Raw genomic sequence first — 13,245 nt, 5'->3', positions numbered from 1 at the left:
TAATCATCAAAATTAAACGAAATAAACATTTGAAATATATGAGTTTGTATGTAATGTATGAATATAATATACAAGTTTCACTTTTTAAATGGAATTACTGAAATCAATCTACTTTTTCATGATATTCTAATTTTATGACCAGCACCTGTATGCAGAGTCATAGTCGGGTTTCGCAGAAGCTACGCGCTGCTGCCATCTTGTGCCCAAGGCTTGAATCACAGCCTCCTCTCGGTCATGGACTCTGATGATTTTAGTGCAGGACGGCCCCGGTCCGTTAGCTGAGCACAATGTGGGCTCACTGCGGACGTTTCTCGCCCCCAGCCTGCGTATAGCCTTCAAGTGGATGGTGCGGGCCTTCTCCGGGTACCTCTCCACCGATCAGCTGCTGCTCCTCTGGGACCGAATCCTCGGCTACAACTCGCTGGAGGTGGTGGCAGGTAGGTCGTTTCTGACGCTTCCGTTTCCTTCCCCTTCCTTCGACCGTTAACATCTCCTCCTCCACCTCCCCCCCTCCCCACAGTTCTCGCGGCCGCAGTGTTCGCTTTCCGCGCCGAGAACCTGATGGAGGTGGCGTCGCTGGCCTCAGCTGAGGTACGTCCGTCCCACGTTAGACTTAAGCGTGTTCGCAGGTGTGTTTGAAGCTTTCCGTCTGGTCCTCAGCCCATCGCTCATCCTCCAAACGCACCCCCGACAGACACACCATGCCACATACTCACGGAAGGCTGCAAATAGCCACTAATAACCAGTTCCAGTAACCCGGTCTCCTGAATGCACGCCTCCCTGCCCAGCAGCACGTGTACCGGCCCTCCGACTCAGCATGTCCTCAGACTACACGTCCCGGCACCTTGAAGGGATCTCGTCCAATAATCGCCCGCCGCCGAAAGGCACATGGTTCCACGACGATGTTTTGGCCTGCGTGTGCCCGTTAGCAAAACGTCTAACTTGACTAAAAGCCGATCCAACGCACGCTCCGAGCGCGAAACCTCTCGAGACTTTGCCTAACGTTTTAAGAGGCTACAGCTTTGTCAGTTCTCAGCATGACGATCTTAGATTCAAACTCTGGAATGAAAGGCAGCGGTGGATATTGGGTCTTTAATGTTCACACCGATCACCGCCGGATGTGCTTAGACGCTGAGCTGCAGCGTTGTCAAAGCAAAGCAGACAAATGGCGTTTAGCCTCGCATTGTTATGCTAACCCCTAATCCAGTTCTTGAAAATTCTTCACTCTTTGCCCTTTCCGCCCTCCTCCTCCTCCTCCTCTTGCGGCGGGGGCACTATTTGCTCGCTCATCTTCCACCTGCCTTGCATGAGAGAAGATATCATAACACGCCGCTCCTCATCTTATATTTAGAAAAACCCGCGGCTTGAAACGTTAAACCGTCTTTCTAAACATGATAGGGTCTCTAAATTTAATCTTCTAGTGATTCCATAAGGACAGGGAGGGAAGCTTGGAGTGTCGCTTCCAGGGGATCCTGCATCATCCTCATCATCATCATCATCATCGTGCATGTTGCTCTGTGTGGTTCTTTTTTTGTCTTTGAGTATTTTGGTCTGATTTGGCCTTTCTTTGTCAAACACACTGCAGGCTGTCCTCGCCGACCTCTCAACTCTGAAGGTTATGCCGCTCATCCAGATCTTTCTCTTCGCCACTGCCATCTGATGATGGCCGAGATGAAGGGACCCGACCAGGGACCTGACCCGGGTCCCCCCCCCCCGCGTCCCAAACCACACCCAGCACGACTCGTCGCTCACCGCCGAACGGGAGGGAAGTGAAGGAAAACCGGCTCACTTCATCCGGTTTAGGCAAAACCCGGCTTTAGCGCAAATGCGCTATAAATAGTAAATTCCCTTTACGATGTCATTAGATCTCATGCATTATGTAAGTGAACCCTACAGAGCGGCTGGGCCAGGCCGGCCTCGCCAAGCCATGAGGGAAGAGGATCCGCGCGGCAGCGCTCGGATCAGCTGGGAAGCTCAATGAGGTGCACGAAGCTTTAATTGTGTTGCAGCAGCAGCGCGCGACAGGAAGCAACCGCACCAACGTCTCCGAGCTCCGCTAATGATGTGTTAATTAGCTCCCGCAATTTATTCAGCCCCGCTTGTTGTTACGCTGTTAGGCGGCGTCGGCGAATGATTTGATGCACGGCTTTACTCCGGCACGCTGAGAGAAGCTGCGATTAACTGCTGCAGACTACCCGCGTTTTACTGCGTTCACGAAGGGACTGTAATATTAAAGGATGCTTGGTACGGAAGCCCAAAGAGGACATCTGTAGAAACTTATTACGATGACCTTAACTCAAGATGACAGGTTGTCTCGTGCTGTGATAACAGGTTAATATATTTAATCATTCTGACTCCAAAAAACTTCATCTCACTATCTCAAATTGTCGTTTTCTTGATAAAACAAGTTATCTCATAAGAAACAAGTCTCATTTTGACACTAAAATATCTGAATATATTTAATTATATTGACCCAGAATGGCTCGTTTCCTCAAGATATTGACTTATTTATGTCCTTACCGTTCTTGTCTTTTTTTTTAATATATCCTCTTAACTTATTAAACAAATCTTTTTCTCAAGACAACAGGTTAATTTAGTTGTTTTGACTAAGAGAAGTTTGCTTTCTCGTTATAATAATTCCATTTTCTCCAGACAACAAAGCCTTATTTCCTGAAATAAGTTACTTGTCTCACTCTTTTTAGAGACCAGATTTAGTTTTGTTGTAAAAACAGGTTAATATATGAAGTTTTTTTGTCTCGTTATCTCAAAAAGAGCAAAGGTTGTTTTCTGAAAACGTCCCCTGGGATATTAGATAAATACACCGATGACTTGCCGCAGTTGCTTAAATGATAGAACTGCCTGCCGTAGCTGCTGCCCCTCCGGTCTCTGTGATCAGTGGCTCTTTTTTTCCCCACACAGCTGGCTTGAAATAAACGAGCTTCTCCGTGTTTTCCTCGAACCGTGTCACGTGTACGTAGAGCGTTTAGACGGTATATTTCTCTGCTTCCTTTCTGCCGTCCTGTGACTGACACATCCGTCGTCAGTTCACTGTACCGTACGGTCTGGGTAGGAACACACGGACCGTTACACCCCTAGTTAATATATTTACCTAATAAAGCTGTTTTTTTTTTTTTTTTCTCCTGATAACCACAATTAAACAAAATGGGACTTCGTCAGAACTCCGGACAATCAGACGGGAAACTGATTCAAGCAGAAAATGTCCCCATTAAGGACCCAAAGTTGTTGATCAGATCCAAGGGTTTTAACTGTGGGACTGGGTGATAAAACTTGGTGTAACATAAAACCCTTCAGGAATCAAAGGTGGTTTTCTTTAGATAACGTGTTCTCTCGAGAAAACGGAGCTTGTTTTTTTTAAATGAGATTTAAAAAAAAACAAAGTTTCTCAAGATAACAGAAGAGTTCATTTGTGGTCCTGGGACCATCCAGTCATCATTAATAAAGCAGTCTGTCTCAGCTTTCGTAGTTTAGTTCCTCCAGTGCCATTCTTTACAGTTTGGGAGTCCGAGCACTTTGAAGAATCTATTTAAAAAGGTACTCATTGCAAAGTCATGAAGACGGACAAAAAAAGTAATTCATCAAGTAAGAACCAAAATTTTAAAATGAACCTTTATGGCGCCCTGCTTAGTTTTTCTTCCTTTTCTTTCAGCTGTTCCCTTTTCAGGGGGTCTCCACGGTGAGTCGTCCTCTTCCATCTAACTCTGTCCTCACTCCAACTAGCTCCCTGTCCTCTTTCACAGCATCCATATGTCTCCTCTTTGTCTCTAACATCCTTCTGTCCCTCCTCTGCACATGTCCAAACCATCTCAGTCTGGCCTCTCTGACTTTAGCTCCCAGTCCTTCAACCTGTGCTGTACCTCTGATGACCTCGTTCCTAATCCTGTCCATCTTCGTCCCTCCCAAGGAGAACCTGAGCATCTTCAGCTCATCACTTCCAGTTCTGTCTCCTGTCTTTTTGTCTCCAAACCATACAACATGGCTGCTCTCACCACTGTCTTGTAAACCTTTCCTTTGACCTTTGCTGCCAACCTTTTGTCACAAATCACTCCTGAAACTTTTCTCCATCCTGCCTGGACTCTCTTCTTCACCTCCCCGTTTTCCTGGACAGTCGACCCTAAGTCCTTGAAGTCCTGCACCTTTGTGACCTCTGACCTCCTTGTAGCCTCGCTGCTCCACCTGCCTCCCTCTCATTCACACACAGGTACTCTGTCTTCCTACGGCTGACTTTCATCCCTCGTCTCCACCTGTTCCCTGTCCTCACCACAGATCATGACGTCTTCTGGAAACATCATAGTCCACGGGGGATTCCTGCCTGACCTCATCTGTTAGTCTGTCCATCACCAGAGCAAACGAGAAGGGGCTCAGAGCAGATCCTTGATGCACTCCCACCTCCATGTTGAAGCTATCTGTCCCTCCTACAGCACACCTCACCTCTGTCCTGCTGTCCTCATATGTCCTGACTTCATCACACAACACCACAGCTGTCGTTTAATTCCCAATATTAATGCTCGTCTCACTCGTTCTCTTTTCTTTCGTGTCTGGCAGCAGATTCACTCTTAATTTTTCCACCTGAACGTCTTCGCCGAGATCCTACGCTCGTCCGGTTCGGCCACATTTGCTCACCTACACAGACTACAGCCAACGATGCAGGTCAAATCCCGTGACTCAAGCGTCCATGTGGGTTTTTAGCAGATTAAAGCACAGTGCTTTGTTTACATTCAGTGCGTACCTGCAGTTCAGAATTCCATATCGATATGTCTGGGAGAACAACTGGAGTAAACTCTTTCAAACTGCCCCATTTGCTACAGCTCAGGATCACCTTTTTATGTTTGATTTCCTACTTTGCAATGAGTACCTTCTTTTTAAAAGTTTGTGTTTACTGTTTGCCTATTTATTTATTTTTGTATACTGTATGCAACTGATTTGATTTACGGTATCCTCTGCAGCCTGATGTCATGTGTCAAGTTTATTTAAATAAATAAACCGAGACATGTGAAACTCCTGATGGCGTCCACCTCGGTCGGCTGTTCACAGAGCGCTTCTGTCAGGTTGAGTGGCAGCGTAAATGTTTGGACGGGGGAGCAGTCATTTTAAAGGGAAGGCAGCGCGGGGACGTAACCGGAGGCGCCCCCTCCCTGTCCTCCTCGTCCTCCCACATGTAGCATCTGCTCTGTTCCTCCTCCTCCGTTGGCTGCCTCCCTCGTCCCCTGCCGCCCCCTCCGAGGGGCTCGTATCGAATTATGCTGCTCTTCTCTTTCGTCTCAGCCCCCCCCCCCTCCTTTTCCCTCTCCTGGTTTCTGCTACATCTGCCACCTGTTTACTAGGGCTCCCACGGCCGACTCCCTTTCTATCAGCCGTGCACCTCCTTTGGCCCCCATGAGTGTGTTTATCCTGAAACAAGTACCTGCTGTGGTGGTTTACTCATACCGCAGTCCCTCCTGGTGGCGGCTGCGTTGCATTGCAGGGCAGCGTGCCCTCTGTCCGTCGTCACGCCGAGGCTGCCCGTCGCTGATGGATCTCTCTTGTGCAAAAAGTGAAAAAAAATGTTTCATAATATTCAGTGTTGCCGTTTGTTTTAAACTTCCTGGAAGCGATGAGCCCTCAATTCTCTGGTTACGTAAGAACAAAAAAACAGTTTTTTTTAGGATGGTAAAGAGTGGGAATTTCTGATCGGGGAACTCCCCTTTTAGAAATACTGCCAAAAACACTACAGTGGTGATTCCTTTTAAACTCAAATTCTTAAAAAGGCCGTTGATGCAACCAGGTTATTATTAGGCAGGCAAGGAAGTCATTGTCATTGTCCAAACCACATGATTTTCCTTTTGATGGTTGGTTTATATCATTGGGGCAAATCAAACAAAGCAACTGTGCTTCCTACTACTTCTCCTGCTGTGGTAAAAATAAACAAACAAACAAACAAACAAACAAACAAAAAAAACATAGGCCCACCCCATTGCATGCTGGTCCTACACCTGCCCACATACTTATAGGTTCCCACAGTCTTCACCTGGCCTTTGTAATCAAATACAAAACAACAAATACTAACAAATAATCTGTTTTTACAGATATGAAAGGATAAATGGCTCCTACAAATACTAATGTAATGTTTCATAATCCTGTTGTTTATCTGTGATTTTCCACATGGACAAGAAAAAAATAAGGTACAATTTTGAGGATCAGAATTTCAGTTTTAAGGTATTTACATCTAACAGTTTGCCCCAAACTGGCTGTTGGCAAATATATATTTTTTAAAGATGTATTTATTTCTGAAGTTAATCCTAAAGATAACTTTGTGTATTAAGAAAGGCCTAAAATTGGTCTCAACTCCCACATCTGGCTAAGCTAACTTTCAATACTCGTCCCCCGTTTTTGGTACAGGAAGCATATCTTGCTTTAATTACTTAATATTTTTTAATGTTAGACTTATGCTTGCTGTGGATACTTTTTGTAGGGTCATTCTTTTTCATCTAAAACACCTAAAGAGTGCTATTTAATAAAAAAAAACACGTTATTGCTGTTTAGCATCGTTTGTTTTCCGCGCGGAGCCTCTTCAAACAGCACAAAAGAACGTCCCCTTGCGAGGCAGCCAATCAGATCCTGCCATGTTGGGACAGCCCAGCCAATCAGAGCGCTCGGCCGGGGAGGAAAAAAAAACTTGGCTGGGCCGGCGGAGGAGGAGTGGGGAGGCGAAGGAACAATGAAGCGGCTATCGTCCTCCGCTGTGTCACGGTGGGAGGAAAACACGAGAAGCTGCCGTTCCCGGAGGCTCCTCGCGGTTCGGCCCGAGAACGCACCTGCCGCCGGCGAGCCGCCCTCCTGCTGCCGGCGCGAGAGAGGCGGTGGGGTGCGACGGGGCAGCCGCTGAATTCCCCCCACCCGGATACAAGGAGCAACGACGGGCGGCGGCGTCCCGCACGCGACGGCAGTTGAAGCTAAATTAAAAGTCCTCTCTCTCTCTCCCTCCCTCCAGTCCGTTCCTCCTCGCGTCGTTTTGCATACTTAACTTCCGCCCCACTCGGCTTTTTTTTTCTTCTCCTTCCTCTACTGGTCCCCATCAGCCGGCGAGCAGCTGATAAAATGACAGGAGGATACGGTATCACTGCGAGCCATGAAGAGCTGACTTTAAAAAAACTTCACTCGGGGAGGAGGTAGGCGGATGCCGGAGCAGGAGACGCGGACGGAGGAAGAAGTGGAATATACGTGCTTATTTTTATTTATTTATTTATCTATTTAAAAAAAAAATTGGGTCCTGCCATGGGATTTGCTACGCTCGTTTAAAACAAGGCGGAATCCACGTCGCTGCGGAGGAACACACTATTTACTCGTCCCGGATATCCGCGGGTTAAAACAAAACAAAAAACAAAATTGTCTTATTTGTGTTAGTTTCGGACAGGAGGATTCCTCCGGAGGCTCTTTGGATTTTTTAAAAGTCATTTCATCTGGAATGAAACATGGGGTGCTGGTGTGTTGTGGCTCACAGCCCCTCTGAAACAACCATTAGAAGCTACTAGAGTTGTTCCCTTTAAAGCACTTTCGCCTTAACATGAACTAGCACCTTGTAATTCGCAGGTGGCAGTGCATTTATTATTATTATTATTATTATTATTATTATTTAATTCTAGGTGGACAACTGCTGACATCTCGTGTTGGGGATTTTGTCCCCCCTCTCTTCCTCCCAGCACCCCCATTTTCTTTTTTTTTTTTTTAAAGTCGGAATTGAATCTCTCTCCCCCCCCCCGGACGCCTCGGATACGGATTCGCACCTTTTTCGCCTCCCTTCCACCATGAGTTGCATGGTCGTGGTGAATGTATTGCTACGTGGACTCGTCATCTATGCGGTACTGGGCTCGGAGTGTCTGCCGAGCCGCGCGTCCGACGCCGCCAATGTCGCCACAACAGGTAAGGAGAGGCGCCCGCGGCTTTTTCCTCCTCCTTTCTTTATTTAATTAAATCCCGATGTATTTATTTATTTATTTACGCATGTACAGGATGCGGGATTCACCCTCCCCTCTCCTCCCCTCCCCTCCCTTCCCTTCCCTTCCTTCCTCCCTCCCTCCCGCCTCGGGTCCTCGGTGTCCCCGGTGGTTTTCTCGGGGAAAGCCGAGGAAAGCCCTGCGCAGTGATGGAGACTGATGCATGATTTTTATTTATTTATTTTTTCCTGTAAATGCCCCCCTCTTTTCCCCTTTTCTTCCTCCTCTGTTCCCTCCTGTAACGTAGCAGAGGAATGCATGACATGATAGGAATGCAGGCTGCATCCTCTGAAGGGCAGGAGTGTTTACTTTATTTGCCAGAATGTGGTGGAAGGACTCCCTTTTTTTTAAAATTTATTTTGCACCACACCAAAGCAATGTCATCCTCATTACTGAACGAGGTGATATCCAGCCCCCCTCCCCTCTTTCTAGTTCCTCCTTTTTTTCACCTGTCGTGTTGACATAACTCAAGGAGAGCAGGATTTCCATCTATTTGCATGTGTTTTTAACTGGGCCGTATTGATTATGCTCACACACACACTCTGTGTTGCCTTCGCTGACAGGGTTGAATACAGGAGTCCACTTCTTTTTGCTTTATTTACAAAGCACTTTAAATGGCCCCCAGGACCAAAGTGCACAGTAACAATAAATTAGACCCTAACACAACAGCAGTCTGTCCCCTTGTCTACAGCGCATAATTTGTGGCTCCTGTATCCGTCTATCTTCTTTTACCCGCTTCTCCTTTCCGGGTCGCAGGGGGGGGAGCCGGTGCCTATCTCCAGCTGTCAATGCGCGAGAGGCATGGGGGGACGCCTTGGACAGGTCGCAAGTCCATCACAGGGACACATAGAGACAGACGAGGCAAAGATTTAGAGCTATCATGCATGTTTTTGGTCTGTGGGAGGAAACCAGAGTACAGAAAAGGTCGGGAAGCGATCCTGTGATCCTTCTAGCTATAGGAGGCGACAGCTCTAACCCCTGCGCCGCCGTGTCCACCTGTGCTGCTCTCATCTATCCGAAAACCAGCGAACGTTAGCGCTCCTGTTTGGGTTTTTTAGTTATCACGGTGGCGATCGGTGAAGATATTCACGAGTCACTGAGGAGACCGCTGTCATTTCGTACCCACAGAGGTGCGGGTGCATCGTGACAAGAACTGCTGCAAGGACCAAAGTGGTGAAAGTATAATTTAACCTGGAGTCGATGAATGTTAGTAAAACCAGGTTAGAGGACAATCGGACATCAGCTCCACAGCTGGTAGCCATTACTGAAGATTCATCGATACATAGAGACATGATGATGCGTACAATTTAAAAAAAAAAAATATATATATATATCAGTGATGCTGCGTAGAGCAACATTCATTTCTGTTAGTTTTCTGAATTTCTAATGTTCAGTGTGGAATGAGCATGTTCAGTCTACTAGTTTGGGATAAGTAACGTACATATTTGTGAACGGAACGTTAAAACGAGACACATTTATGTCGATATCGCAAAACCAAACGACCTGGTATGTTCTAAAACCAGATGTTTTTCCCAGTAATGTAAAGACTACTCCAGACAGCACCGACATATTTCAAGAAATGGCACTCGCCACCAAGGTGCCTCTTGAATATCTTCAGTAATCTGTTGTCAACATGTCTGTGAAATAATAACTATGAAACAAACAGGAGCACTAATATTATTTATTAGTTTTGTACAGATATTGGCAGCCAAGCTGGATTCATACTTTTACAGGAAAGAAAAAATCAAACGCCTTCCTCAAGTCCCTTTGTACCCACCTTAAGGTGGCTGACTTAATCTATGGGAGTTTTATTATTAATATCTTTTGTAGTTTGAGGGTAGGCTGATGCTTGTCAAATCCCTGGCGCCTAACCTTAACCTCTGACCCCTACGCAGAGAAAATGCACAAGTTCCATTCGAACCTACTTAAAGACGCCCAAGAACCCGTCCACAGGACTTGACTCAGCCTTGTTAGATTTATCCACCTGGACAACGGTTGGCACATCCGCCTCACATGTGGCAGGTCAGGGTTCGGTCCTCGGTCAGGCGGTCATGTATGGTGGTCTTGTAATCCTGAGGCCACAGGTTCGAGTCCGGGTTGCGTCAGGAAAGGCATCGGGCCTTGAACAGTTGCCCGATCTTTTGTGCACGTTTGCTCGCTGTGGTGACCCCTGCAGAAGGGAGCAGCTGAAAGCTAGCATGTAGAACAATTAATTTGATAAAATCCCTTAGTCTCATCAGGGTTTCTGACGGCCTCTTTTTAAAAGCTTTTTTTTAGACTTTGTCTGCTTTTAATTGTTTTAATTGTTCATTTTCAGCCTCACTTCCTGTACAGTTTTTGTTGAATCCAAAACCGTACTGGCCTAGTTTTCATTCAGGCATTAAAAAAAGGCTCCTAAACCCAAGTGATGGACTACAGTTGTGTCAACACCGTAGACAAGGAACCAATTTTAAATTGCACGTTTAGCCGCTTCATTACTAGCAGACATAAAATAGTGTTTTTCCACTCAGAACTTCTCTGCCTGACAGATTGTTGGTTTCTTGCCTTTCACAGCCTCCGTCACTGTAAGATGTTTCGCTAACGATACCAAAGGCATCTGCGATTTCTATAACCAGAAATTGCATTTATGTAATAATTAACCTCAACGTGACAGTCATAAGTCCTTCTAACACCAGCCGTGCATTGATTTGTTTTTCTTTTCTTTTTAGTTGTTCAAGGAGACTCAAGCGAGCGTTGATCACGACCTAAAACATGAAGATTTTAGTTTTAAAAAATGCCTTCTTATTAGAGACTTTTTCCTCGTCTGACATCTGTTGCCAGGTAACCGTCTGGAAAGTACAGAAAGTTGCTCCTGGTCAACAAATTACCTGACACAAAAACCCCGTCTATAGGAATGGATCGCTTGTGTTTTTACGCCCCGCCTCTGTTTGTGTGTGTTTGTTTGTCCTGTTAGCAAAATAACTCATACCAGTGGGCAGGTTGTAGTGAAACTCTAAGGTCGGCCTGTCGCGATAAACGATAAATCAATCAATCGCACGATAAATTAAAATGAGGTCGATAAGTTTCATTCATCGGCGTTATCGTTTCTTCGTGTCTCTGTCTCTTTCTACTGAAGACACCGGATGTCAATCAAAAGGCTCCGGTGCTCTTCACTGACCCCTCCCTTTCTCTCAGCGTCAGGGGGCGTGGCCTGTGGCGTCAGGTAGCCAGCCGAGGCGCCTCATCTTGTTCCTCTGCAGCATTAGCCACCGCTAGGAGTTAGCAAGCTACACTTAGATACTGGCGACCTTCATGGGAGGACGGAAGCGGTTCACCTGTGACGGAGACGATTGAATGTAGCATCCCTAATTTGGGAATATTGCCGCCATTCTTCTAACCATGAGCTGCTTCTCACAGCTGCTTGTTTTACTGAAACGTTTTTGTTTTTTTGTTTTTTTTTAAATCCTAATCCTCTTCCTGCTTCGCCCACATTCCCCCCTGCAAGCGGATTATCAGAAATGTTTCGAACACGTCCCCGGATGTAAATATTAGCTTTCGTCGTCAGCGTCGTTCCAGATATAATCCCGTCAAAGTGAATTTCAAGTCTTAATTTCAAGGGCTTCATTGTTTTTGCTCTGTTCTAAGTCTTTTTTTTTTTTTTTCTTTTTTTTCACAAAACAAAAAGTGCCCCGTGCTGTGCTGTGCTGCTGCTGGCCTTAACAGAACACAGCTCAGCCCTGCAACTGAGGACACACACACACACACACACACACACACACACACACACACACACACACACACACAGCCTTATAAATGTAGGCCATTAAATTCATTTATATATGCATATTCACCCAATACGTCCACCCACGTCTGCTGGAAGCTGCCGGAGAAAGTAATAAACCTCATCTGAGACAGCTGTTAGGCATTCAGGTCTGCGTGTTTACGAGTGTGAAGCAAGCCACTGAAAACAAACAGAATATACAGTTTATCGATTATTAAGGCAAAAAGCACACTTGCCCTTTTCTGCAAAAGCAGCGCGACAGTGTGAGAGCGGCGGCGGCGGCGGCCCTCTCTCTCTCTCTCCCAGCACACAATGAAGTGCACTGGACGCTGAGATCGTGGTGATTTAATACAATGTCAGTAAACACCACCGCAGTGTTAGCCATTTCCCACACGGCTCCCCGGAAAGGTCAGCTGCCTTCTCAGTGGTTCTGGTGTCAGGCAATGAAAACACATCTCTCTCTCTCTCTCTCTCTCTCCCTCGCTCTCTGTGTGAGTTTTCTTCACAGCGTCGAGTTGCTCTCAGGTTTTTAAGTGTCCTCGTAACTTTGGTTTTTCCTCCCTTTTGAAAGGGGTTCGGTTTTTAAAGCGGTTAAAGGGACATTGACTGATAAATAGCATCGACAGTTCGAATCCTGAACGTAACAAAAGGCAGCAGTGGATTTAAAGACTGTTTTATCATCATTATCGACCCGACTCTGCTCCGCCCACTTCGCGCCTTCGGATAGGTCTGCTCGATGACAAAACTGCCTTGACCGTGAAGTACTAAGAAAACTGACAAAGTATTTATTTAAACGTGGATTACAGGAGAAAATAAATGAATGGAATTAGCAATATAGTGTGGAGCTCTGTGAACCTCCCCCAAATGTAATTAAATTTTTTTTAAATTCCATGTTTTAGGATTTTTCTTTCCCACCTAAAAAGAGTCTCTTATTTGGCTAATTAATAACAATAGAAATATTAAATGGGAAAAAATCAAAAAATTCATGAACATTGATTTTGTTTTAACACAATACGACAAAAACAAGGGTTTTAGTTCAACAGAGCGTTCAGTGATTGAAATGCTGAGTTAAAAAAAAATCTTCTTTATCTGTCGTTTTCTCAAACCTTTTCTCTTAAACTCAGCTGGATTCTTTCAGCTGCTTCGACACAAGACTTTACAGGCTCTAACTGAGGCTATAATCGGGTTTTGGAAATCGAAATCGGTGCAGTTTTGTTATTTTTCTTGCAGAATATCTGATTTTCCCAGCTCTGTCGTCCCTGTTTATTATCTCATTGTTTGAGTCGTTACACGCCCTCCGCCACTCATTATTGTACGGACGAAACCCTCCTAAAACGCACATCCGTTTAGTCAGTGGCGGCTCCAGAGATTTTTTTCTGCAGGTGCTGAGGGGGTGCTAAGCATTTTATTGAGGGTGCTAATGAAGGATTATTTGTTCTTACAGTTCTCAACACACAAAGACGCAAGCACAACCATATATAATCATATATATAT

The 13,245-nt window shown here is 45.7% G+C and overlaps 2 protein-coding genes across 2 annotated transcripts in view; both read left to right on the top strand.

Moving 5' to 3' along the window:
• Window positions 1–3,483, top strand: part of tbc1d19 (TBC1 domain family, member 19) — a gene marked incomplete in the record, with an annotated part of 30,320 nt that extends 26,837 nt beyond the window's left edge. The window contains 3 exon segments of the mRNA XM_037976589.1: window positions 322–437; window positions 521–591; window positions 1,586–3,483. Coding sequence (XP_037832517.1) covers window positions 322–437; window positions 521–591; window positions 1,586–1,660 — 262 coding nt within the window.
• Window positions 3,484–6,687: 3,204 nt separating this feature from the next.
• stim2b (stromal interaction molecule 2b) overlaps window positions 6,688–13,245 on the top strand; it is a 55,058-nt gene continuing 48,500 nt past the window's right edge. The window contains exon 1 of the mRNA XM_037976735.1: window positions 6,688–7,917. Within this exon, the coding sequence (XP_037832663.1) occupies window positions 7,803–7,917 (115 nt within the window). The 5' untranslated portion in view covers window positions 6,688–7,802. The remainder of the gene's footprint in view (window positions 7,918–13,245) is intronic.

This window comes from Kryptolebias marmoratus, linkage group LG7, assembly GCF_001649575.2.
Source record: "Kryptolebias marmoratus isolate JLee-2015 linkage group LG7, ASM164957v2, whole genome shotgun sequence".
NCBI classification, from domain to species: Eukaryota; Metazoa; Chordata; class Actinopteri; order Cyprinodontiformes; family Rivulidae; genus Kryptolebias; species Kryptolebias marmoratus.
The sequence above is the reverse complement of the archived record's forward strand: the minus strand, read 5'-3'. Positions and strand labels throughout refer to the sequence as shown.